The sequence below is a fragment of the Strongylocentrotus purpuratus genome, unplaced genomic scaffold (assembly GCF_000002235.5).
Source record: "Strongylocentrotus purpuratus isolate Spur 01 unplaced genomic scaffold, Spur_5.0 spur5_scaffold_5, whole genome shotgun sequence".
NCBI classification, from domain to species: Eukaryota; Metazoa; Echinodermata; class Echinoidea; order Camarodonta; family Strongylocentrotidae; genus Strongylocentrotus; species Strongylocentrotus purpuratus.
Genome location: NW_022145611.1, coordinates 23,620,081 through 23,645,853, shown reverse-complemented (window position 1 = coordinate 23,645,853; position 25,773 = coordinate 23,620,081). Strand labels below are relative to the sequence as shown.

Below are 25,773 nucleotides of genomic sequence, written 5' to 3'. Positions count from 1 at the left end.
GTTTATGGCTGGATCGCTCCCCTGCCCCTATGTTGTCAGATCAAATTGATTTAAAACCACATCAATGTCGCCCTCTGGCGGTTTGCTTGCGTTAGTGCGTAAAAGAACTTTGGAACCAAAATCACCAGGAATAAAAATTACAAGCAATTTGTTTACTGCATGCGTGGAGCGTCATTCCGCGGTGGATATGTGTATTATGTAAAATCATAGTGCCGTGTTGACGAATGATTTTTTGCTGTCAGGTTGATTTTTTATTTTCAAAATGTCCATTACTTATGGGCATGAAGTATCATCTTTTTAATGGCTTCATGAATGCAGCATGAATATCTTGCATTTCCATCGTCCATCTTAAAACCACGACCACCGTTATCATCAACATCATCGTCGTCGTTATCGTCGTGACTACCCTCGTCATCACCATTGCCATCATAATTATCATCACCATCATCACCATCATTATCATAATCATCATCACCATCAACATCTTAATTACCATCATCTTTATCGTCGTCCACCTAAACCTATTCTTACTCTCCTCCTCCTCCTCCTCACCCTCTTCCTCCTTATCATCATTATCATCGTTAATGATAACGATCATCATGATCATGATCATCATCTTCATCATCTTCATCATCATCTTCATCATCCTCATCATCATCTTCATCATCCTCATCATCATCTTCATCATCATCATCATCATCATCATCATCGTCTTCATCATCACCATCTTCATCATCATCCTCCTCCTCATCATCATTATCATCATCTTCATCATTTTCATCATCATCATCATCATCTTTATCATCATCATCATCATCATCATCATCATCATCATCATCATCATCATCATCCAGTCATCCAGTCATCGATATGCACCGGATAAATATCATTGATGGACAATTTGTAACAGAAATTAGAGCGAAGGAGCATTACTCTACGAAATTTGAGTCGGGCTATTAATTTTTGTTTATTGTGTTATTTATTGTATAGCATATTTTTGTATTTCATCAGTGATAATAATAAAAACAAACTAGTCCCTATTTGATATATTATTATGTGCACTTTATTTCATTTTCTCCTGATTTTATGGGCGATCTGATCATTTTTATGATCTTACAGAGAACAACAGTATGTTCTTGTTCAGAAAACATATAACTGTCACGTCTGAATCTGTAATGTGGTTTCTACTACCCGCTAATCTCACTAGTGTGATAAAGAAGACATGGACGGCTTGGATAATCCATTAACCTACAATTTGTTTTAATAATTTTTTAAAGCCATTTCGAAGAGAGGTAATAGGAAACTTGTAGATGCCTTCGTCTACATGGGGAAAAACAAAATCACATTACCACAGATAAATGAATTTGTAGTTTATTGGGGTGGTTTAGATGTGCCTTCAGCCCTCCAATCGACTGCGTTAATTTTTTCTCTCGTCAATCCAAGAAAAAATAGATTCCTGCTATTGTCGAGAACATTTTGGCAAATATGAAAATGGCCTTGTCGTAAGGAAAAGAGGAATTGCCACATTTCCCCTGTAAAAGTATGTTTTAAGAAAAGAATGCAGAAAAGTAGAAACCTGTCCAAAGTTGATCGATGTATGGTATGTTTTCTTTTCTTCAATCATGGAGGGGCAACTTGTCACTTTAATCGTCCTTAATTTTAAGAGAGGGTACCTTTCCTGAGACTAAAAAAGTCGAGAAGGTGGCGCACTTCATGCTATAATCTTCTAGCTAGTATGGTTATTAATATCTTGTATTACGATTCAGTTAAAACTTCAGAAGTTGGATTTATAGGAGTATATACGACTCAATAATTGAAACGACACGCATGAGACAATATACGTGCCTGGTATTGTGGGCATCAAGTTAGCCAACAAAACAAACAAATATTTTTTGCTTTTTAAAGAAAAAAAAGTAGATCAATTGAGAAGGGAAGTCCGGTGGTTGGTGTACATGTTGTATATGGTCAGCTATATAGGCCATTACGTCCGCTGAACTTTCTTGGTTGAGTTTATATGCATGCAAAATCAAACCTCGAAATAACATAATGTATCTTTAACAAAGGATGGTTATGTATGAGCTTGCATTGCCTTTGGTTAGGCTAACCTGTTAGCATGCTTTGCACTGTATTTTATCATGGTCTTAAGAAGAGAGGTGTCTCGCAAACCCACATTGGTCTTATTCTTCAGTATGTTTGATATGCCTCTTGTTGGGTAAGCGATATCTTATGCAAGGTTGCATAGCAACCGGTCGGTTCAGGACTTAACTTACGTTTTGCCATTTTTTAAACGTAGTCTCCTGGTTACTGGACTCTCCCATCATGATAGGGGTAAATGCCTCTCGTGAGGTGAAAATGTACTAGTTCTGTTATTTCCTTATGTGCCTTTTGTATTATACCTCATGTTTTCAATGATTAACCATGAGGGATTGATAGAGGCCTTTGCCTTTTTTTAAACAGATCTTAGCAGGCCATGCGGAAGATGCTCTAGATATATATATATATATATATACATTTTTTTTTAATAAAGAAAGGCATTTAGCATCATGTATGTCCAAAAGCTGTATTTGGCTTGAACAAGAACTTAAGTGATAATAAAAAGCAAATAAAATCTGATGTAGGCCTGATAGCCTATAGTATACCCATGTTCTAAAGTATAAGGGCGCATGTTTTTGTCATGAATGGGTGCATGTATAACGTAAGGGCATGAAAATATGGCAATTTTCTTTCAAGAGGGGCACATCAGCCCTCGCTTGTTCTGCTGCTAATTAGTGACAACATTTACGAAATCATAAATTTTAATAACTTTTGTTTGAGGGTTGGTGGTCAGCTGTTAATTCAGATTTCATACATTTAAAAGGGAAAGTCCACCCTGATAACGTGGTATTAATAGAAACAGAAAAGCAAAGAAGCGGATCGGTGAAAGTAAACAATGGCAACTCTGTGACGTATAGTTTGCGAGGTTCTCTCCCATTTGCTCCTTTCTAAACAGTGAGAAACAAAATTGTATTTTCTGTATAGAAAATGTTCAACTATAATAATCAGGACTACACACCCCCAAGAAAGATTACCGAGTCAGAGTCCTTTTCAGGACTCCTCAATTCCCTCTCTCTCGCTCTCTCTCTCTCACATGGTGCACCCGCAAGCCTACTGTATTAAATAAAACATGCATCCTTGATATCATTACTGCATGCAGATGTACTTACTCCAACTCCTATGTGACTCAATTTCATTCCTTCATTTTTAAACTAAGAAAATGAAATTCTCTTTACAAAGCCCATGGAAGAGGACAGAGAAAGATGTATCACTGAGTTGTCAATTTGTGTTTCATTGATTACACATATTCATAACTTTCTTCTTATCTGATTTTTTTAACGAACAAAGCAACTGAACTATTAACTCCCAAACGTAAGGAAATTATTGATGCAAAGCCAAGGCATCCAAGACAAACGCCAAGGCCAAAGCGTGGGGAAAGGACAAGACTATTAATCATCAAGGCACCACAATACTATACAAGCATGGTCTAGAACTCTAGATATCTTGTTCCAATATTAGGCCTATACTTTGAATAAGGCATATTATTTGCATTAGCGGTTTGGTGGATAAGACGAATACAATTTGCAAATATACGCCCCTTTCGTATTGAATAATCAGGTAGACATAAAGGTACAATGCAAATTATTCTACTACAATAGCAGCATTCTCTGTCAAATACCGTCACTGGATGCACCCCAATAGGCCATTTTCGTAATGTAACCAAATTGAATGCATAAGTGTTTGTGAAGTGCCTCAATACAAGTTATTACATTCACCTGATAGGAATAATAGCATTTCAATAGTCACAATGCAACTGCATAATTAAGTGTTGCTCGACTCATAATCCTTAATGTTTAAACCAAGTCCCCCTTCTCCGCGCGTAGCGCGGAAGCTCTGACGTTACATTAGATTATTAAAGAAAGAAGACGATTCCGATGTGCCATTCTCGACTCTTAATCCTTGTCTGAATGCAGTTTCCCCGTCTCGCGCGAAGCGCGTAAGCTTTGACGTTTCATTAAATTATTAGAGAAAGAAGACGATTCGTTGTACCGTGTCCTTGTCTGAGTGCAATTCGTCCCCGCCCTCCCGCGCGAAGCGCGGAAGCTTTGACGTTTCAATGAATTATTACTCTTAATCCTTTTCTGTATTCATTTTCGCCCATCCAGCGCCAAGCGCGGAAGCTTTACCTTTTCATTAAATTATTAGAGAAGGAAGGCGATTTGTTGTATCGTTTTCTTGTCTGAATTCAGTTTTCCCCCTCCAGCGCGAAGCGCGAAAGCTTTGAAGTTTCATTTGATTATTACTCTTAATCTTCGTCCGAAATCATTTTCGCTCATCCCGCGCGTAGCGCGGAAGCTTTCACGTTTCACTAAATTATTAGAAAGAGAAGATGATACGTTGTATCGTGTACTTTGACGTTTCATTTAATTATAACTCTTAATCCTAGTCTGAATTCAGTTTCCCCCAACAACATAACAACTAGTGAACTATCTTATGAGTCATACTAATGTCCGAAAATCTTTCTCCTTGTCTCCGATCTCATCACGAATTCGTCGCAGAGTTCATCTATGTTTACATTGTCCAGGATGGTCTGATGTTGCAGATTGCTACTTTTGCGCTTCGCGCTTAACATTTAGCTCGTTGCTTTTTAACGCTGCGTCTTTGCATTTGGCGCACTGCATTTCTATGATGCTGTCGATTTAACAAATTGAATTAATTCATCAATTCCTGATGAAGCCGTATGATCGAGAATTCAATTTATTCTTGTCTCATATACGGATGTCTCATTTACTTCGTATATGTATGTATTATGAAAAGGAGATAGCAAAATGTGTATATTGATGGTCATCTTGCGAGTAATAACCATTAAATACTCTCATCAGGCTCTCATCATTGATTTTTCTCTTATTTTTTAATTTTTTTTTAGGGTGAATTATTGGGGGGGGGGGGATGATTGTACAGGACATCCCCCCACCTGAAATATTGGGGGGGGGGGGAATATATCCCCCCCCCCCCCCCGGGATCGACACCCATGGACTTATGCATTCAAATTTGGTTACGTATACGAAAATGGCCTATTACTCTATTAGAAAGATATGAATTTCGTCGCTCTGCATGCGCATATCGCATGAACATGGGCGTGGCCTGATCATGCAAAAGTTTGATATTGGCGCATGGAACGCCGATCTATTCGTAGTAGGGTCCATGATTGTACCGATAGGGCAGGTTTTAGTCGGTTGGGTATGTAAACCGAATTGCTTTCAGACAGAGCTAGCTAGACTAGAGCAGGGTTTAAAGTCTCACCTCCCTAGCCTGACTAGAGCTAGAGATCATCCTGCAGTCACGTAACTTGTAATTACGTGCAACTAGTTGCTGGCTCGTGTGTAGTCTAGTCGTCGATGTCTAGTCTTCGTCCAGTATACAGTAGGCGTCTATCCTGTTTAATTCGATTCGGCGTCTCATAATATTTCGGAGTTCACATAAGTTTTTATTTGGGAGCCATGAGCTAGAGACCCCGCCGGTGGTGATTCTGAAGTGGAACCGTCCAGCTTGAATGTTGAATGTTAACTTTCTGGATATCTTTTTGTATTACTTTTATTTGAAGCCAAATGATCGCAGGGTTCTCTTCGCTTCGCTTCATCAACTGACTTATTCCTTGTAAACTTAGTAATCACGTGTGTGGAAGTCGAAGATGAGTAGTAACCACGATAAAAGTGATGAATGCATTGTTTCTCCGCCGCAGAAACAAGACCCGGGAGCCAACGGGGATGCAGTCAAGACCAAAGGGGAAGACTCGGAGCAGCTGAAAAGCAGAGGCACTTGGACTGGGAAACTGGATTTTGTGCTCGCTCTTATTGGTTTCTCTGTCGGATTAGGAAACGTCTGGAGATTTCCATATCTCTGCTATAAAAATGGAGGAGGTAAGTTTATTTCTTTAGTCTAAGTCCTAATTATGCTAATAGTGATAGTAGTAGCTATATGACCCTATGTCTAGTGTTATCAACTGTCTTATCCCCTGGCCTGGCCTAAGTTCTATTTAACTTTAACTTTAGACAAGTCTTTAGAAACAGTTCTCATTTTGGGCCTTGTTAATAGAATCGAGAGTCGAGTTAACTTAAACCTAAGCCCTATGGCCAAGGGCCAATTTTTTATCTTGAAGAATTAAAAATTCATGGATGACATTTCTTTTCTGGATCACTTAGTCTACTATTGAATTTACATACATTTAGGCATATATGTTTCTATCATGACTGTAATCCCTAAAACCTTCCAATTGATTTTGTACATAAATATTTTAATTCACACACTTAAAGCCCCACTGTCCTACTTGTAGCTACTTGCTGCCTCTATATAGAAAACTTCCCCAATCGGTGCCTGTTGGTCCCCCATGATCCTCTTTTTCTTATGTTAGTTGAAAGCTGAGTTAATGAAATAGCCACCAGTCAGTGACCTCGCTGTGTGGTCTAATCCCTTCTGGCCCAGTAGTATTTTAAAGCTTCAATGCATCTGAGATCATGCACACTGCAACTCTAACATTTAACCTATAAACTTTATTTCCCCCTCACTCCAACCCCACTTCATGACCTCTAACACCATGTATAAACACTTTGTTCAATCCTCACCCAATAAGCCAAGTTTTTTTTAGTAACTAAAATTGTTGGTGACATTATGAATGCAGGTCTAACCATGAGTTATGACCTCCGTATACATGTCTGGGTTTAAAGGGTTTTAAAAAAAAATCATCTTGTTAAAAAAACTCCTCTTGGATTGTATTGCTGGGGGAATGTTGTGCAAGAGATCCATAAATGTCACATCATAGGTTACTGCTATAAAAATACTGCTGAACATTTGAAAGTGAAACTATAAAGATACATCACACATGAAATAAAATACAAATCCTGACTCCAATTTCATCTAGGCCTAACAGAAACAGAAGGGGGAAAATATTATTTATGATACCATGGCATTTGAATGTTTTATCTTCATAGAATGCTTACTTCTGGAAAACGAGTTAAGAGTAACCATTTATGATGTAGTTATAGAAATTTCCAAAAAGGCAATTGCAAAAGGAGAAAATACAACTTGCTAATTTAGATCACAGTCAGGATGAGGGAATGTACGAATGATCCATGCTCACCTCTTATCTGTGAATCAATGTACTCTACTTATGGAGAAAAAAATCTCACAAAAATTTTAAGGGTTTTAATATCAGACTTCACTGGCCCAACTATTGTGGGCAAAGGTTTATTTATCTTCCTCTAGCTAGTACCCAGCTGTAGGAAATGACTTGTCAAGTAAGGTGACAGATCGACAGAACTTTTGGAGTGGAAATAATTGTGACTTCCTTCGAATTCCCAACTATGTCAATCAGTCCATCTACTTCTTAAGTTGTCATTACCACAGTTGTTATTATCAACTTTTCCATTTATAAGCTGATACATTAGGAGGTTTAAACTTTGAGAGTACGATCATTTACTACAAACTTGTTGCAAATGCAATGTTATATGTTCGACTAATTAGATTTGACTTGTGTGCATCCTGTCAGCTGTATACTAGCTCAAGATATCTGGTTGCGATCACTTTGATCATTTCATAACAGATTTCCACGAGTCCTTGTAGAATTATCAACATATAGGGATGAATTAGACAAATTTAAGTCAAAATCTTTTCAGTGTTAAAGGGCACTGCAAATCTGTTTTTGTATTTAACTTTACAATTGTTTTTTGGAAAATAATGCAAACTTTCAAGGGAATTAGATCTTTTCAGTGTTAGAGGGCATTGCAAATTTGTTTTTGTATTTAGCATTACAATTGTTTTTGGAACATAATGCAAACTTTCAGGGAAATTAGTAACAGCATGTAAAAGAATATCAGAATAAGTAGTAATACATGTATGTGTCTGATATTACAGTGAAAGCACTGACATTTATTTTTTTCATAATGCAAACTTTGTGTCAGAGGCATTCGAAATGGGAAATTAATTGATGTTACTTTCAAATATTAAAAAAAAAATGACATCAAATTTATTGGAAGATAATTTAAAGGTAGACTTTTAAAGTTTTGTATACCTGTAGGTTTGATGGAGAGGGAGGGGTTACTTCTATCAATCAAATTTTCATTGTAGAATCAATCTGAAACAAATAGAAAGTCTTTGCTTATAAATACAGACACTGTGTAGTCATGAAACAGTTCTGAATGCAGAAAAGCAGAAAAGCCTTTTATCATACTCGACAATATTTGTTGAATGTCTTAACAAGAACACACAACTTTCAAAATTGTTTGTCTAGGGAGTTGGCAAAACTGCGTTTTATAACACACAGATGACAGTCAAGTCTGATTTGGTGGGACAGTTTCAACAGCTCTCTTTTTACTTAATCCTAAATATAAATTTGATTAGGTGTGAATAGGCAATAGAAGGAACAAAAAACTTGAATGGTGGCACTACATGTTGAATTTTAATTTGGCTCCAGTTGCTTTGATCATCCCCTTAGATTATTGGAGACAGCTAGCACAAAGAAAACACTAGGTTAATACTTAAAGACCCTATCCGAAGTGAGAAATGAAATAGATGAATTATCAACGAAAAGCTTATAAGCAATAGTATAGATATATCGACTGCTATGAGAGGCCTGGCTGTTTTTATAGGCTCAAGGGGATGTTGCATCCTGCCATGACCTCTTGTTGGAATATCACTTTCTTCCAGATTGTGAATTTAAACACTTTGGCCTATGCAAAGATCATCCTAAATAATTCAAATGATTTTATTTCTCATGCAAAACATAATGAATAATTGTACTACAAAAATATGCAATGAAACAACAAATATAATAGAAAAAGCACGAGAAAAGAGGAACTAACTAGAAGCAGAGCTTGTTGAAGTGTTAGCCCCTCAAATGCTGTTTTACAATATAACATGAAAAAGTATGCTTAGAAATCAATATAATACATACATATGAGCTAGTAATACAAATAAATACAAAGAACTGAAAGAAAACGGTGACCCGACAAAATCCTAAAGGGCTTGTTAGGAGGGGATCACTAGAGCAAAAAAAAAAAAAAAAAAAAAAAAAAAATTTATATATATATATATATATATATATATATATGTATATATATAACAAATAAAAGAATAGTTTCATATTCATATGAATCCTGCTTAAACGACACAGAGAGTACCGGAGCATGACACCACACCAAGCCATGCTGAAAGACCACTGATCCCAAACAGGTTGATTAGAGGCGTATTCAAAACCTATCAATCTGTAATTCAGCCATTGAAATCAATCTCAAGCTTATTTCTCATATTTCACCACGCTTGTGTCTGAATACTTTGATAATGAAATGAAATGTTATTGATCTGTTTCTTCTTTCTTTCTTTTGTCTCTCTCTCTCTCTTGTGCAGGTGCTTTCCTGATCCCGTATTTTATTTGTCTGTTTATTGGAGGGATACCTCTCCTGATCCTTGAGATTGGTCTTGGTCAGTACACCAACCAAGGCGGTATAACAGCATGGAATATCAGTCCTATATTCAAAGGTGAGATTCACAAACATTTAGGTTTCCCTCATGATTTTGTGTATCATTCATTATCCAACTGACCCATTCTACATCCATCTCAATGGAATACATGTAGTATATGCGTCTGTTTAGAGCCAGAAGGTGCTACTGCTAGCTAGCTCTCTGTTTAAGTATATGAGTTAAAGCCCTTCTTGCTCCTAACAGACATAAGAATAATAATAAGTTTAAAAGTTATTTTTCTTCCTTTTTTTCTTTTTCTCAATAACGGGCTTAGTCTGCCTTCTTCACCTTACTGTAAAAAAACAGGAACTTTGCAAATTTGCCATTTTTGCTGCAAGAAAGCTGCATTAAATGTTGTAAAGCTATCATTTTGCAGCATTTCATGAGGCTTTCCCAAATCCAGACTTCACAAAGATCATGAAAGTTTCTGGTTTTTCAGTATAAACTGTTTATATAACTTTCTGCAGGGCTCCACACTAACTTTTTTTAATGGGGGCTCCGGATTGAGGGTTTTAAGATTTGTATACATGTACATTAGCCCCGTGTTAAAATGTAACAAATTTGAAGGTCCTGAGGTTAAATTTGGACCCATGTGTCCTGGGCACCTATTAGTGTTGAGCACTGCCTTCTGTTAATACAAGTCTTTCTACAACATAAATGAAATACAGTCAAACCTGCTTTAGTGACCACCTGTCTACAACAAACACTTTTTTTGTTTCCCTTGAAAATGGTTTCTCATTGAAACATATACTAAAGGAACCTGTCTACAAAAACCACCTGTCTACAAGACCACTTTTTGTGTTTCCCTTGGGCAGTCGCTATAGACAGGTTTGACTGTATAATGATCATCTGTCTTTAACCTACTTGATATATACTAGGCAATAGATATTGCCTTGCTTCATCTTATAATCTCTTTCATGATTTTAGGCATTGGTCTGGCCAGTGTGGTCATCCTTCTGTTCCTGAACACCTACTACATCATCATCATGGCCTGGTCGTTCTACTACATGTTCATGTCCTTCACTTCCGTACTACCCTGGTCCCACTGCGACAACGTATGGAACACGCCCTGCTGCTTCGTTCCCGAAGCCGTCAACCAGACCAGTGACGTGACGACCCAACTCATGACCACTGCCGACGGTGGGATGTTGCAGAATGTGACAGAGTGCGCCAATGAAACGCTCAGGACAACTGCCACTGTGGAGTTCTGGGAGTAAGTATCCAGTCATTTGCGTTTTAATTCATCGTACAGTATCTGTATTCTGAAAAACACGCCCAAATCAGGAGGGATGCCGTGAATATGCGCAATGTGCAATAGATCAGGCCAGGCATACGCCACATGTCTTGGCCCCTCACTCTTGTAACGTGTACAAAATATATATCAAAGCTTTATGACAGTCTCCTGATATATGTAAATATTCACAATCAAACAACAACTGCATTTAAACTAACCAAGTTCTCAACATAACTGTGGGAGATAAAATAAATAATTTGTTTGCTAGAGAATATAATTTTCAGCATTTTTAGACATGTAATTCAAGTTCAAGTTCGTTTATTTACACTCATCATTAAAAATACAAGAACATATACAATTAAATACGGAATAATCACACATAAAATATCATACATTCAACAACAACAAAAAACAAAAAAACATAACATAATGGGAGTGAAGGGATGAGCTTAAAAGGAGTATGGTCCTTATGCTAGAGCCCATCCCTCATTATAATATAAATAAAAGGCAAATTAAATGTTGTACGATTGGAAGCATGAAAAAATGATGGAAAACAGGGGGGGGGGGGGGTAAAGAGCCTGGTGAGTTATAGCACGTAAGATTCAATTGAATACATTTTATATTTTCGTTTAAAAGTTTGAAGACTTTTGCAATTTTTTATATTTATTGGAATGGAATTCCAAATTTTTGGACCATCGAAAGATATCGACTTTTTTATTAAAGTTGTTTTAATATAATGTGGTAAGTTGAAATTAGATGCATTTCTAGATTCATAATCATGAAAAGTCGAATTCAAATTAAAATACTTTAGAAGTGCACATGGTAAAGATTCATTTTGACACAAGTACATAAGGACTGCAATATGATATTTGCAGATATCAAATACATTGAGAAGCTTTAATTTATAAAATATAGGTTTCGAATGAGCTCTGTAGTGTGAATTTGAAATTACCCGGATGGCTTTCTTTAACATTTTGAGTATCCTATTCAGATTGGTCCATATTTCAGAACAGTAATATAAATGAGGAAGAATTAAGGATTAAATAAAATTCTTAAAACACATTTTGGTAGAAATCTAAGTTTGTTTAGAATGCCAGTATTTTTTGAGAACTTGTCGCAGACAGCACCAGTGTGTTCATTCCATGTAAGTTTAGAATCAATTTCTATTCTGAGGAATTTGTTTACAGATACACGTTGGAATTCATGATTATTCACCTGAAGATCAACCTCATTAAAATCTATTTTTTGTTGTTTTGTAAATACCATGTAGTTAGTTTTATTAACATTCAAAATTAATTTATTCAAAGAAAGCCAATGTAATAGCTTGTTTATTTCGTTACCAAAGTCATGTTGTAAACTTTGAATATTTTTATGAGACATAAACTCTCTGGTGTCGTCTGCAAATAAGATATATTTTAGTTTGTTTGATATATTGCACATGTCATTAATAGAAAGAATAAATAAAAGCGGGCCTTAAATAGAGCCTTGTGGCACTCCACATACAACTGTTTGTATAGACGAAATATTACCTTTAATTTTGACAAATTGTTTTCTGTTTGATAAATAACTCTTAAACCAATTTAATAACACACCACATATTCAGTAATTGAATAATTTTGCAAGTATAATATTATGATCTAGAGTATCAAAGCCTTTACTGAGGTCTAAAAACAATCCCATCATGACTTCCGATTTATCAAAAACTTGAGAAACTTGGCATGTAAAATCAGCTAAAGCAGAGGATGTGGAGTGGCCTGTTTGAAAACCAAATTGTGAATTATTCAAAATATTATGCAGATTCAAAAAGGAATATAAGCGATTATACATAGCTCTTTTTAATATCTTAGACAATACTGGAAGTAGTGATATAGGACTATAATTGGACATATCAGTTTTAGTACCACTTTTAAATATAGGTATAATTTGAGCAATTTTCATCTGATCTGGTACGATCCCAGTTTCCAATGAAGAATTGAATATTGCACATAATGGATAACAGATCAAATGTATAACTCTTTTAACCATCTTAACATCAACACTGTCAAAAACACTACATTTATTACTTTTTAATTTATCTACAATGTTTATTATTTCTCTTGGAGTCATTGGAGTAATTGAATCTAAAATCCTGGCCAGGACCCCATTTTTCAGCCAGTTCTATTATTATCATGCGGTTCCGTCGTTAACAACTGATATCATGAAGATACTGTAATAAAAGATATCACATTTTATCTCAAAGAGATTAAGCACACAATCAACAGAGTGCTGTAACATGCGCTCAGATTGTGTCTTGTTCCTGTACAACATTAACATGTTTGTTCTGGAACTAAAATGTTTACGGTGCAATTTTTATGCAGTAGCCTTGTTATGTTACTTGAATTAGATTAAGTTAACCCTTTGTAAACTGCATGTATAGTTACCTGTAGTACTTATTATCTTATACTCAATGATGACTGTGAATCATTGCCTGCTATGGAGCCAAGAGTTTTCACAGAAATGAGAGAAGACAATTTATGGAAAATTTCATATTTACAGATTATAGAATGACTCGACCCTTTTAATTGGAACAGGTTTTCCTAGTTCTCTGGTAGACTACTGTTTTCAGAAAGTTTTTTGTGCATATTCTAGAAACTAAGAAGAGCAGGGTAGGCATTTTCTTTTACACAACAACAACAACAACAACAACAACAACCACAACCACAGCAATAATAATGATAACAGAACTTCTGATTAGTGATAATGTGATATAGTATAATGTCCTTTAAAAAAAATAAATCATAAATTGAAAAAGCGTGACGAAAATTTCTAAGAAGAGAATTTAAAATTTTACAAATGGTGCCAGGATTATAAAGCTGGTGGTCAAGATAATTTTAAATTAAATTTTTCCTTAACTTTAGGCTTCTGAAAGAAATGAAGAAAAAAGTTCTGTGTATGATAACATTACACTAACAAAATAACTATAAATAAAGTGTCTACCCTAAATTTCTGTGGAGATTATGGTCTCCAAAATAGGAATATAATGTACATTTGAAAAGTCATGCTTCTCTGACTTTGTACATTTAAAGGCTCACTGCACTACTGGTAGCTACTTGCGCCCTCTATATAACAAACAATGCCTAATCGGTGACCATTGGTCCCCCATGATCCTCTTGTTCTTATGTTAACTGAGAGCTGAGTTGATGAGATAACCACCTGTCCAGTGATTTTGCAGAGCGGTCTAATCCCTCCTGTAAACTACGCTTTAAACAATTCATAATCTGCAGATTCAGCACTTCTCAGCTAGTTGAAGATAGTTAACTAATTAATGTCTGCAGAGTCAACACTAGCTTCTCAGCTAGTTAAAGATAGTTAACTAATTAATGTATTTGCCATGATAAATGTCTGCCCTGACCTTTGGTCAAGCTGTTTTTTTTCTCCCTTCAATCTCTATGGGAGCCATGAAGTCTACAGGATATGATATGAGCATCTGATTCGCTCATTCACATTCAAGGCCAAACAAACTTGATGAACTTTTATTGATAGCCTAATAGTTTTATTAACAGTTAATTGTCACAACAGTGCAATGGAGGGATTTGGTTGTTTTTGTTATAGACGAGTATTGATTAAAGGTAGCATAGAAGTTCCTAGGTCTACACATTAATTGAACATTTATTTATTTATTTACCTTTTTGGGGGGGGGGGGATGGGGAGGGGATCTCTTTTACTAGTATCAAAGTTGAGAATTTTGATTAACGAAACGCATGATGCAATAGTTTTACTTGAATATTACATGAAATATTTTAAGCTATGGGATCATAGAAAACAAGGGTAAGGTACATGTGTACAGAAGTACTTTCTAACTTTTGTACAGATAACTTTAATTTTTCTTTAAAACTTTTTCTTCAATTGTTGCCGCCAACATCATTAACATGAGCCATGTATGTATGAAGCTAAAAATAAACAATAAATCTATATCTGGTAGACTTTCATATTAAAATCTCAGTAACATGAATTGTCAATTGAAAGAATAACAAAGTACTACTGGTACTTGAACAGACATTAAAATTCAAAGCTTTTACATCATAGGAAAGAAATGATAAGTAGTACTGCTGTTAAAAATTTGACCAATCCCCTATCATGTAAACCCTGCTAATATTCTGTATACCCGGTACTAAAGAGTAGAAATTGATCAATACAATGATGCAATGCTCCACCCATTAAAGTGTAAATGTCTCAGTTAAAATAGGTTTAAAGCTTCTGGGTCATAGAAACAACAGATACGATATATCTGGGCGTTTTATTTTTTAAATAAAGTAGTAATGTACATAATAACACTGCCTTTAATAGGCAATACTGTGTCCTGAAATAGATAGTAAACTGCATTAAACCTCGTATGATATGTGCATCGTGTACACAAGAGTCATGAGGCTGCCAAATGGCTAGTGACCTTTGAGCATTGTATTTGCAAGTGATCATCAAACAAATTTGAAGAATAATCTTTGGTAGATTTCCATCCCAAATGTTTGACCTTTATTCTGTTTGACTGTTACATGAGTATAATTTCAAGATGCAGTCTGTGACATGTATAATTTATTGTACCAATAGAAATATAACTATGTTTTTAATATTTTTATCACATTTTTATATCAAGTCGTTAATAAACATAAAAGTTGTCTTCTTTTTTTCTTCAGTTTTAACAATAATAAGACAAATGGCAAATGGCATTTCCTTAACATCAAGTTTACTAAACCCTGTCTCAGATTCAATATTTATTTGTCAAATTTCAATTAAAGTGTCTATTTTGGTGTTTATTTCATCCTGAATCAGACAGAGTTTGATGATTTCTGACTAGGGTTTTGAATTTCAAAAGGAAATGAAGACAAGCTTTTCTATTTAAAAAGAAGCAGATCCCACTATTAAAACTGCATCATGGCTCTGAAAGAAAAGTGACAGTTCAAATACAAATTTCTTTCTTTCATCGTAGAGCCTTTGACAATTTTGCTTTCTTTTCAGAAGATTCTTTCCATAATTATATATTCAGGATTAATCTGATAGTCTGAATATAAATCATAATTGGGGATTTGACATACTTGGCAAAAGTAGGTTTTGATATTTGAAGTGAGAAGGAAAAAATAATTGATCTGTTCCTAACTGATCATTCATGTGAACTATTTTGGAAGTAGTGAAGGCTGATTGACTCTTCCTGTCTCATACTAACCGACTCCAAATCAACCGATTATCAAGAAGACATTGACCATGTTCCGGACAATGTTATTTTTTTAGTTGATCTATTTTCTGTCTGGTGTCAGTTGATCTTGTTCGTGTGACTTGAGCTATCATGAGTTTATGTCTCAGGCCATGGTCATTGTAAACATACTTGTATTGCACAGTAGAACTCAACACATTAGTCATAAGTGGTCAATAAAAAAAAATTATATTTTGGTTTGTTATGTTTTTTTTAATGATAAATGAACTGGAAAGAGTGATAGTAACAAGTTTATGTGATTGGTATCAATTGCCATACAAACATAGTTTTGTTGATGGAAATGATTAATTACCCCCCAAAACACAAATTACATGTAGATTATATGGTTGGTTCACATTTGTTGCACTGTTTACATACATGGCACTCTTCAAAGAATTCTATTGACATCCACTTATCTTTCATTGCCAAAAGCTATCACTATGATGTCAGGTGGAAAACTTTGATAGTGGAAATTTTGTGGAATTGTTAGATTTCAAGTTCTCTTGCATTTTACCTTTTGTTTTTTCCTCATTTTAATATTTCATAATTAACATGTGAAAAGCAGCGTGCATTCACGTGAATGGTAATTGTCTAATTTTTAGAAAGCACATGTCAGCCAATTTGGGCAAAGATATGATTAACAATTAGACTTTGAAAACCTTATCTCAGCTGATTTCTTTTAATGATTGATGATTTTTCAATGATTCATTTATCTATGAAGTATCAACTACCGGATCTGTCTTGATATTCAATTCTGTGTGTACTGAATGCCCTTTCCTTTGTTCAGTTGATATCCAGTCTATACTTATTTGCAGTACATGATTGTTTTCATATCCTCATCCATGTACACCAAATGCCCTGTCAATTCTCTTGGTAAAATAATCTTTTTTAATTCTCAGAATTTGATTCCCCCCCTTTTTTTTTTGGGGGGGGGGGTTAAATCCCAAGTGTATGCTCTTTAACAAATTTGAAAAAGATGCATACAGTACGTTGGTAGTCAATGAGGAAGAAGAAAAAGTTGAAAAGCTGAAAATAGTGACAAAAGTGGTACCAGCATGAGTATCCTCTGTCGGGTGAGAAATGTCTGTAATTTCTTCTATAAGCACTATATCATAATCAATTGCATTCCAGTGCAGGTCTAAAATTTATATGGATCTTGTGCACTATCTGATCTTTTTTAAAACCCAATTATTGTTTAAAAGAAAGGAAACTAATACATTTTTACATACATGTATTTGAAAAAGATGAAATTATCCTTTTAAAAAAATGGGGCTCTCCTCCCCCCCCCCCCCCCCCTCCTTCACTGTGTTTTTATGAAAATCCTTGGGGTGTCATAGATTTTATTAGTGAACTAACACCTCATATGAAAACTCATTTTCTCAAGCTAAAATTCTTTTAGGATTCCCCTCCCCTCCCCTCCCCTAGTGGTTCATCAAGGATCTTATTAAACTGAGCTAATGTACCATGTTTTTTTTTCTTGACAGACGCAAGGTGCTTCAGATCCACTTATCCGATGGTGTCCATGATCTAGGTGGGATGAACTGGCAGCTCATGCTTTGTTTGATTCTCTCCTGGCTCCTCATCTACCTGTGCATCTGTAAAGGAGTCAAGAGTTCGGGAAAGGTAAATTTCACCATGTCTGTGGAATTGTTTTAATATCACTGAGTTGTGGATTTTTCTGTCAGTCATACTCATTTCCATTCATTTTCCTCTGCTCACATCTGTTAGAAACATTCATCCTTATATATTTGTTATTTATTTATTTATTTATTTGCTTTTCAATCACACTTTCTGCATGATTTCTTCTACATTTGTACAATGTACAGGTGCAATTGACTTCTTTATTCATTGATGTTGTTTTCATGTGCTCCTTTGTATACAAGGAGGTATATTTCCAACAAGCTCGGTCTACTACATTGCTTTTCAATAATGTATTGTTTATGTCCAGATGACAGAAAAATTATAGAGCAAGATGTCTTTGATGCTCTTTTTTATTTATTGTTTTCAAACTCATCTTTGCACTGCTTCAATTAATTGGAAAGTTCACTTTCCCAAATCATTCGGCACGTGTAAATTGAATGTGCACTGTAAAGGATTTTTTTAAAGAATATACATTTAGGGAATGTTCACCGAGAAAAATAGGTGGAACATGATTGCAACCTAAGGTAGTTTCAACAGCCTAGTGAATCACGCAGTTCACTTTGCTCTTTCACCTTGAAAGTGCAAACATTACCTGGATATAATCCAACCATGATTTTATTTTTAGGTATTGAATTACCATTGAATTTATGTCTTTGCATGCTTTTAAATAATGTACTCTTGCTTGGGTGAATTTGGATAAGCATTACAGATAAAGAGTTTTTAAAGTTTTTAAGATAATGAATAGCCCAGTCGGTTCCGGCCATAACGAGGATACATTTGGCTGATAGCATGGTTGAACAATCATTTTGGAAAAGTTCCAAAAAATGAGTTAATAGGTAGTTGGAGTCATGTAGGAATAAAAAGGTTTAGGATCATCATGATGCAAACCACAAGCCTTGAAATGTGTTGAAAATTATTATCTGTCTGAAAAGCCACAGATGTCATTGTTAAAGCGAACGGTCACATAAATTTACCCCAAAAATTCATGCAATGTTCAATGAGTGTGAAATTGAAAATTTGTGTGTGTGTGTGTGCAATTTGCAAGACGGTCTAATGTTGCGCGTAGAGCAAATTTGTATTTAAAAGGAAATCACAAAACATTTTTTTTTAAATTGGTAGACAAGTCGTGAAAAGGTTGTCTCGATGTCCCATACTTCACCAAGCATCAATTCGTCCTTGTTTTCACGAAGTGACGGTAGTGAGGAAAATCGTAACGCAAAGTGAATGCAATTTTTTTTCACTACCGTCACTTCGTGAAAACAGCGACGAATTGTGGAGTTTTTGGACATGAGTTGACATCCAACTTTGTCCTTTCACTTCACAAATGGTCTGAATTAAGTTAAGGTCTAGCAAGGCTATTAGCTTTATAGCTCTAATGTCCTGTGGCAAGACATTAATTGACATTTGCCACACTCAACCCAGGTGATGTAAATGGGTACCTAGCTGGCAGGAATTAATTCCTCGAAGTGCTAGAGTGCCATAAAGGCAGCCATGCTTGAGCTGGGGTAATAACTGTGGAGCACCAGGAGTGTTATGTCCGACAGACATGAGCACTATACAAGAACCAACTATTATTATTATTGTTGTTGTTGTTATCATCATTAATGTAATTATTAGTTCTATCATTATTGTTGTTGTTATCATAATTATTTAAATTCATATGTACTGAATAATTAATAAATCATCTGTTCCAAGCTAGAAGGGTGTCAGGTGTGTTGTTATTAATTTAATGATATTATGTATGGTTTCTCCCACCGAACAATGAGTCTAATAAAGATTTTTTCGGATGAAGTAAATTTGAAGAAGTTTCACAAGTAGAGGTTTACAAGCTCAGTAATTAACTTGGTTTTACACTGTTATAAAACATGTTTGTATTTATGGTTGAAAAATGAGAGTCATGCCAAGTCTGAAAACATACTCATATTGTAACACCATATAAATCACTATGTATTGAAAATCATTAAAAAGTTTATGACTAAACTTTCAGAAAACTTCTACAAACAAAGGTATCTTTAAATTCTTCAAACTTAGAATTAATTCCCACCAGGTAAACAATGTTTAGAGGCAATTTCTGTGATCAGCACTTTTATCTTTAATACAGTTTGATCATTACAGGTTATATTCATTTTGAAATTTGTTTTAAACATAATTTAAGATACTTTTATGATGGGTCTTGATGACATACTCATGTTTTTATCATTATCAATTTTTTTTCCACCCTTGAAGCTCACTTTATGTATATTTTATTTCACACTGATCCTGCTTTTAATGATCTAACAACATGTCTTAATAGCACAACTAAACCCCGTGTTCACACACAACATTTTCCGTGATTAGGCGTGATTAGTTATACCGTTTTGGGGTAGTTATATGATGAAATTGTGTGTGTGGACGCTTACTAATGATAAGTTGTATAACGAAACGCGGGTTTGGGCATCGTTTCGAACTAGAACTCAAAAACTAATCATGCCTAATCACGGAATGTGTTGTGTGTGGACGTAACTAGTCGAACTAGAGCGGTATAACTGGACGGGGCTTAACGTGACCTCGTGCGAAAGGAGACCTGGGCCCCGTCTTACAAAGAGTTGATATCAATCGTAAGTTATTTGCGATTGATATCAATCGTAACTATGTACATAAGAGATAGGAGACTGCAAACTTGCGATTGATTGGAGGACTTACGATTGATTTGGATCGATCGTAACTCTTTGTACGCCTAATCACGCCTAATCCCGGAATGTGTTGTGTGTGGACGTAACTAGTCGAACTAGAGCGGTATAACTGGACGGGGCTTAACGTGACCTTGTGCGAATTAAGGAGACCTGACCTCTCATTTTCGCTTCCATTCCATGACCGCAGTAACAAACTGCGCACCTATACAACTTTCGCTGTAGAGTTTTGTGATTACTTTCTTGTGTGTGTGGACACCCTGGAATTTATACGATGATTCTTTATACAACGTTTCTTGTATGTGGACACCCTGGAATTTATACGATGATTCTTTATACGATGTTTCATTATAGAGTTTTAGGATAATTTTTTTTGTGTGTGGACACGCTGTATTATTCCTCTAAGGAATTGGCTAATATCCATCTGCCTCCCATCTGGAAAAGTACTAGTATACCTTAGTTCATTTGCAGCACTTAAGATAAGAAGTATATATAACCCATATCAAACTCAAGTAGGAATATTTGAACAAAGTTATTACCTGATTGTAGATAAGATAGTTGCAAAAAGTATATTGCAGCAATACACATTTATGGTTGTAAATATTGAAATACGTAACTACATACTTGTAGTTATTTAAAGAAAATTGTATATGCCTGATAAATCATCATGTGATGATATTTCTTTCTTTTCTCCATATTTTGACATCTCTCTCACTCTCACTCTCTCTCTCTTTCTCCCTCTCTCTCTCTCTCTCTCTCTCTCTCTCTCCCTATCTACTTCTTTAAATTTCTTCCCCTTGCTTTCTTAACCCCTTTTCCCCACTTAAGCCCCCCCCCCCCCCTCCTCCCAAACGATATTAATACATGCAATTATTTATATAAGTTGTGTATGCCTGATCATTCTCCTCCTCTCTCTTTCCCTGTTTACATGTATCTACTTTTAACTTTTCCCCTTGCTTTCTTGACCCCCCCCCCTCCCTCCCAAATGATATTAATACATGTAGTTACACCACTCTCTCCTGTTGACTTTTCATATCCAAATACAGACATTGACATATTCCATTCAAACATTGCCAGAGCTTCAATGTCTAGACTTCTGACAGTCTTCCATGTACCACTGTTTCACATAACAAAATCCAATATATGTTGGGGGGTGTATCCTTTGGGGGTAAAAGTTTTTCTTTGAATCAATGTAGCACCCATATGATCTTTTAAAGATGGCCTTTCAGGTAGTTGATATACAAAGTCAAACCATGCTCCATAGTTGAACCTTGCATCAACAACATATCAGGTGTTGGTGGTGGCAAAGCCGTATGGGCTAGTTCCATGCAAGAAAGACGTGGACTGCCATATCAATAATGCTTGCTTCTTGAGATGACAGCTCTTGGGGAAAGACGTGGATTAAGGGTTACGTGCAGTGTTAGGAGGTCAGAGAGGTGTAAATTCCATAATATCAACCATTCATATCGGAAGACACCACAAGCACAGATACAGAACAGCATGGATGAGGCAGGCTGTCTGCGGCTTGGTTTCGCTACACGATTCTTTTACACCCGGTGGCATTTGGAAGTCTTCATGTTCCCTATAACCGATACAACATGTCAGCAAATTGATATCGGGATGCACATACATACGGATATCAAAACAACAGACCCACAAGTCAAGCCACACTGATGACTGTTCTGGGATTCATTAGGTTCCCAAGATGGTTCCTTGCTTTCCCCGAAATAGAATTATGCTCATCAGAGCTGAATTCCCTACAGTTTGCTTATCAGTTGTTACCATGTCAACAAAACCTTAGAGGCTATCTTTTACAGCTACCTGTTTCTTTGGAATATCTTTCGTTAATTAGGCTGATTAGTTGGAAATTTCTCGGGTAATCTCCTATTAAAGATGATGAAATTGAAGAGATTAAAGAAAAAAGACTAAAGAATGACTATTTGAACTAAAGATATGTCAACACTGATGAGAAATGAAATAAGGTATGGTTATTACATTTCTCATCAGTGTCAACACGCCTCATTGAATACACATTGAAAGTCTTTAGTTCAATTAACTTATATATTTGTGCTGTCTTTCTTCTTTATTCTCTTCAATTTCTGTATGGGTTTTGATATCTTTCAAAGTAGAAAAGAGAACGAGAAGAGAAGAGTACATGATGATGAAATAGAAAAATCATGGAAGAGGTTTATTAAGATATTTTGTTAAGAAGGTCTACATTTTTCTCCCAGAAATAGAAACGGTTACCATAGTAACCATGAAGTATTTATCCTTCATATCTATGCTCAATTTGTCTGTGATATAAAGCATTTTAAGTCTAATTCTTCTCAAATGTGGCAGAAGGATTTTGAGACTCTGGAGGTCCTCTGGACAAATAAATTGGTCTTATGAACCTTTCTTCTTTTGGAGCTTTAGTACATGTATCCTGAATCTTAAGTCAGGTATACATTTGGTCTATTGGAATATCTTTGAGTGATAGGGGAATTCAATGACATTAAACATTTGATAACAATGTCTAATCAAAACGGATTCACAAAATGCATCTTTGGAAATGTGATTTAGTTTTTGTTTTTAATTAATTTTGAATTTTGTTAAATACAGAGCACACATGGATGTACATGTACAGTATGTCAATTTAAACTTTAAGAATTGAGGAACTTTTTATGGCTTCCATTGACCAACTTACCTTTACTTTATTTCATGCCTTTTCTTTTATTGTTGTTCATGTCCATTTCTTCCTTCTTGAATTCATTTTTTTTCCTGAACTTTTTGGCTCTCACTCAACTGGATGTAGCCATGGCGCAGAAAATAAACTCATATTTATGGCATACTTATGCCATTATTCTTTACAAATATTTGATGAGTAATAAATACTTGATTTGCTTGTATTAAACAAATCCATAAAATGATAACTAATATCAAAGTACATTTGGAATAAGTACATGAGCTATAGTTGATATTCTTGTGTTCTATTAAATAAAAAAGGGTTTTCGGCTGCCAGATTTCCATACAATTCCCTTCTTTGGGAACCCTGAAGGCTTACTTTTCAAACTTTTGTGTAATCTTTTGACAATGGATTTGAAGAAAAAAAGCAAACTGTTTGAGTCTTATAGTATTGATGAGGAAATTAAGCTATTGCATACTGGAACTGCGTGGTCCCTGTATTTAGCATATGAGCATGAGAGAAATCGGTAGTCAACAGGTTAAGCCGTTGTATTGAATAGCCAGTGTAAATAATGGGAATAAATTCCCAAATAGGTATAATTCTTGCTTTGTCATCAGCATATCTCCTGGTTTTCAAAAGAAATCTGATCAGTAAAGGTCAATAAAAACATGTTTGCATCTCCAGCCAAATATTGTCTCTTTGTAAATTTTTAGAACTCTGTAAAAAGAAAAACATGCGAACAAAGACCTAAATATCCAGGGGTGCGGTCAACTGGTTTATAAATGGATAGAGAAAAGAGTAGAATAATACATGAATAGAATAAAAGATGAATAGATGAATAGATGAATAGTCTAATACAAGATAATACACCCTTCTAATTTCAATTGCCAGTGAAGAAAATAGCAAACTTATTGTGGTGAAGGATAAAGATGTGGTTGAGGGAATTTGATGTTGACGACCTTCTTGGTTATATCTGCATTAACTGCAGTACAGTTCTGGTCAGTTGAGTGCTGGTAACAAACATTCTATTCATCATTCTATCATCGTATTCTCTATTCATCAGCAAGTTGACCTCACCCCTGCCTATTTATAGGTCTTTGTTTGCATCTCACCCAGTCTCACCCAGGTTTAAAAGTTTTCAAGGAGACAATATTAATTTGCCTCGAGATGCAAACATATGTTATTGACCTTTTTACTGTTCTGATTTCTTTTAAAAACCAACAACAACAACCAAAACAGTATAAGAGAAAGCATTATTTGACTTCCCCTAAAGAGTAAAGGCCTAATAATGAGATATCTGATGAAGAACATCATGCTCTCTGGCTTTCTTTGATCACCTTCAAGTTCTGTCAACTGCAGTGTAAGTGAACACCCTCCTGTTTGTTGAATCTAACATTCATCAACACGTGCGTTATTGATAAATGCACTGTACTTGTGCCATGTTCAAAATGTGAATGGTCACGTACATGTATGCTGATGTGACTTGACTTGACTTGGTTACATCTCAATTCCCTGTTCAGATTATCCTTAAGAAATTTGAGTAGAAAGATTATCTCTGAAACTAAACTTTTCCAAGAAATTAATTAACAATTTGAATTTTAGGTGTAAACTTCAGCTGCCGATATCCTATGCACATGCAAACAATTTTGCATACATTATCGGTAGATATATCTGAGTTGATTAACAAAAATGTTTTTAAAAAATAGCCTTGTTTCAGTTTCAGTTGATATGAAACTCGTATTTTAATGGAAAAGAAAACAAAATGTATCCTATATCAAGTGAAGCCATACAATTAATTCAAAAGGAAGATGAACACGCACACAAAAACTCCAATTGACTTGAGACAAACAAATTTGAGAGGAAATGTGTGTGAGTGTAATAAGATGGTGGGCTTGTAAGATACCCAGTATGGGTAGAGTGTTTATATAGTAGCTGCGCTATATAAATTGATCTAATTTGTATTATTATTAATATTTAAGAATTTCAGTAGCCTTTGATATATATATATATATGAGAGAGAACATCTTGATAAAAGTAAAATGTAAGGAAGGTACAAAGTAGGGAGCTATGGGATGAATTGTATTCAAAAGACCCACATACATTTCATTTGCTATATTTCATGCATTGTATATTGAAAAGTCCCATACATTTTCACATTCCTGACTACAAAAGCAATATTTCAAGTATTGTAAGCTTCATTTCTGTTCGTGGGAACCTGAGCAGATAAAATTGTTTGGCTGAGCTCTGACCCTCAAAAATGGGTACCTGCTTTCTTTTTATCCTTCAATGGGGTCTCTATTCATTCAGGGAATTGATAGATGTATGTAGATTGATATAGATTTGCACTTTGAAATTAGTTGATGCGATATGAAGAAAAAAAATGGGGGAAAAAAATATTATTTAGTGAAGACCTTGCAGGGACTGCCTCGACAGAATCTAATGGTTTTATTTGCAGTTTTCCCAATTCATTTCTATTGCTGATTAACTTTGTATAATTCCAGTATATTTGTAGACCTGTTTCCATTTTGTGTGTGTTCTGTGTTTTCTATATTGTATAAAATCTGTATCTTATATATTTTTTATGGATATGAATTGAAATAAAACTTGAACTTTGAACTTGAACTGAATTATCAACAGCATGTCAGAGATTCTGATAAATAATAGCTGGAATGATATATGTTAGGATTTCTTTCTCTTTGTATCTCGTATGATAACGAGCACATGCTCAAATTTATTTTTGTGATATACGCTAACTAGAATGGTTCATTATTATTATTCTAATCAATCTTGG

At 35.2% G+C, this 25,773-nt stretch overlaps 1 protein-coding gene across 7 annotated transcripts in view; it reads left to right on the top strand.

Annotated features, from left to right (window-relative positions):
- The window catches only part of LOC105441745 (sodium- and chloride-dependent betaine transporter-like), a 76,772-nt gene that overhangs the window by 32,721 nt on the left and 18,278 nt on the right, over positions 1-25,773 (top strand). For 6 of the 7 annotated variants that reach the window (XM_030998660.1, XM_030998658.1, XM_030998659.1 and 3 more), the window contains 4 exons: positions 5,777-5,954; positions 9,436-9,567; positions 10,477-10,762; positions 17,492-17,630. In XM_030998660.1, the coding sequence (XP_030854520.1) occupies positions 5,777-5,954; positions 9,436-9,567; positions 10,477-10,762; positions 17,492-17,630 (735 nt within the window). Of the gene's footprint in view, positions 1-5,225; positions 5,955-9,435; positions 9,568-10,476; positions 10,763-17,491; positions 17,631-25,773 lie in introns of those variants that run through there. The other variant, XM_030998656.1, reaches the window with a different exon arrangement.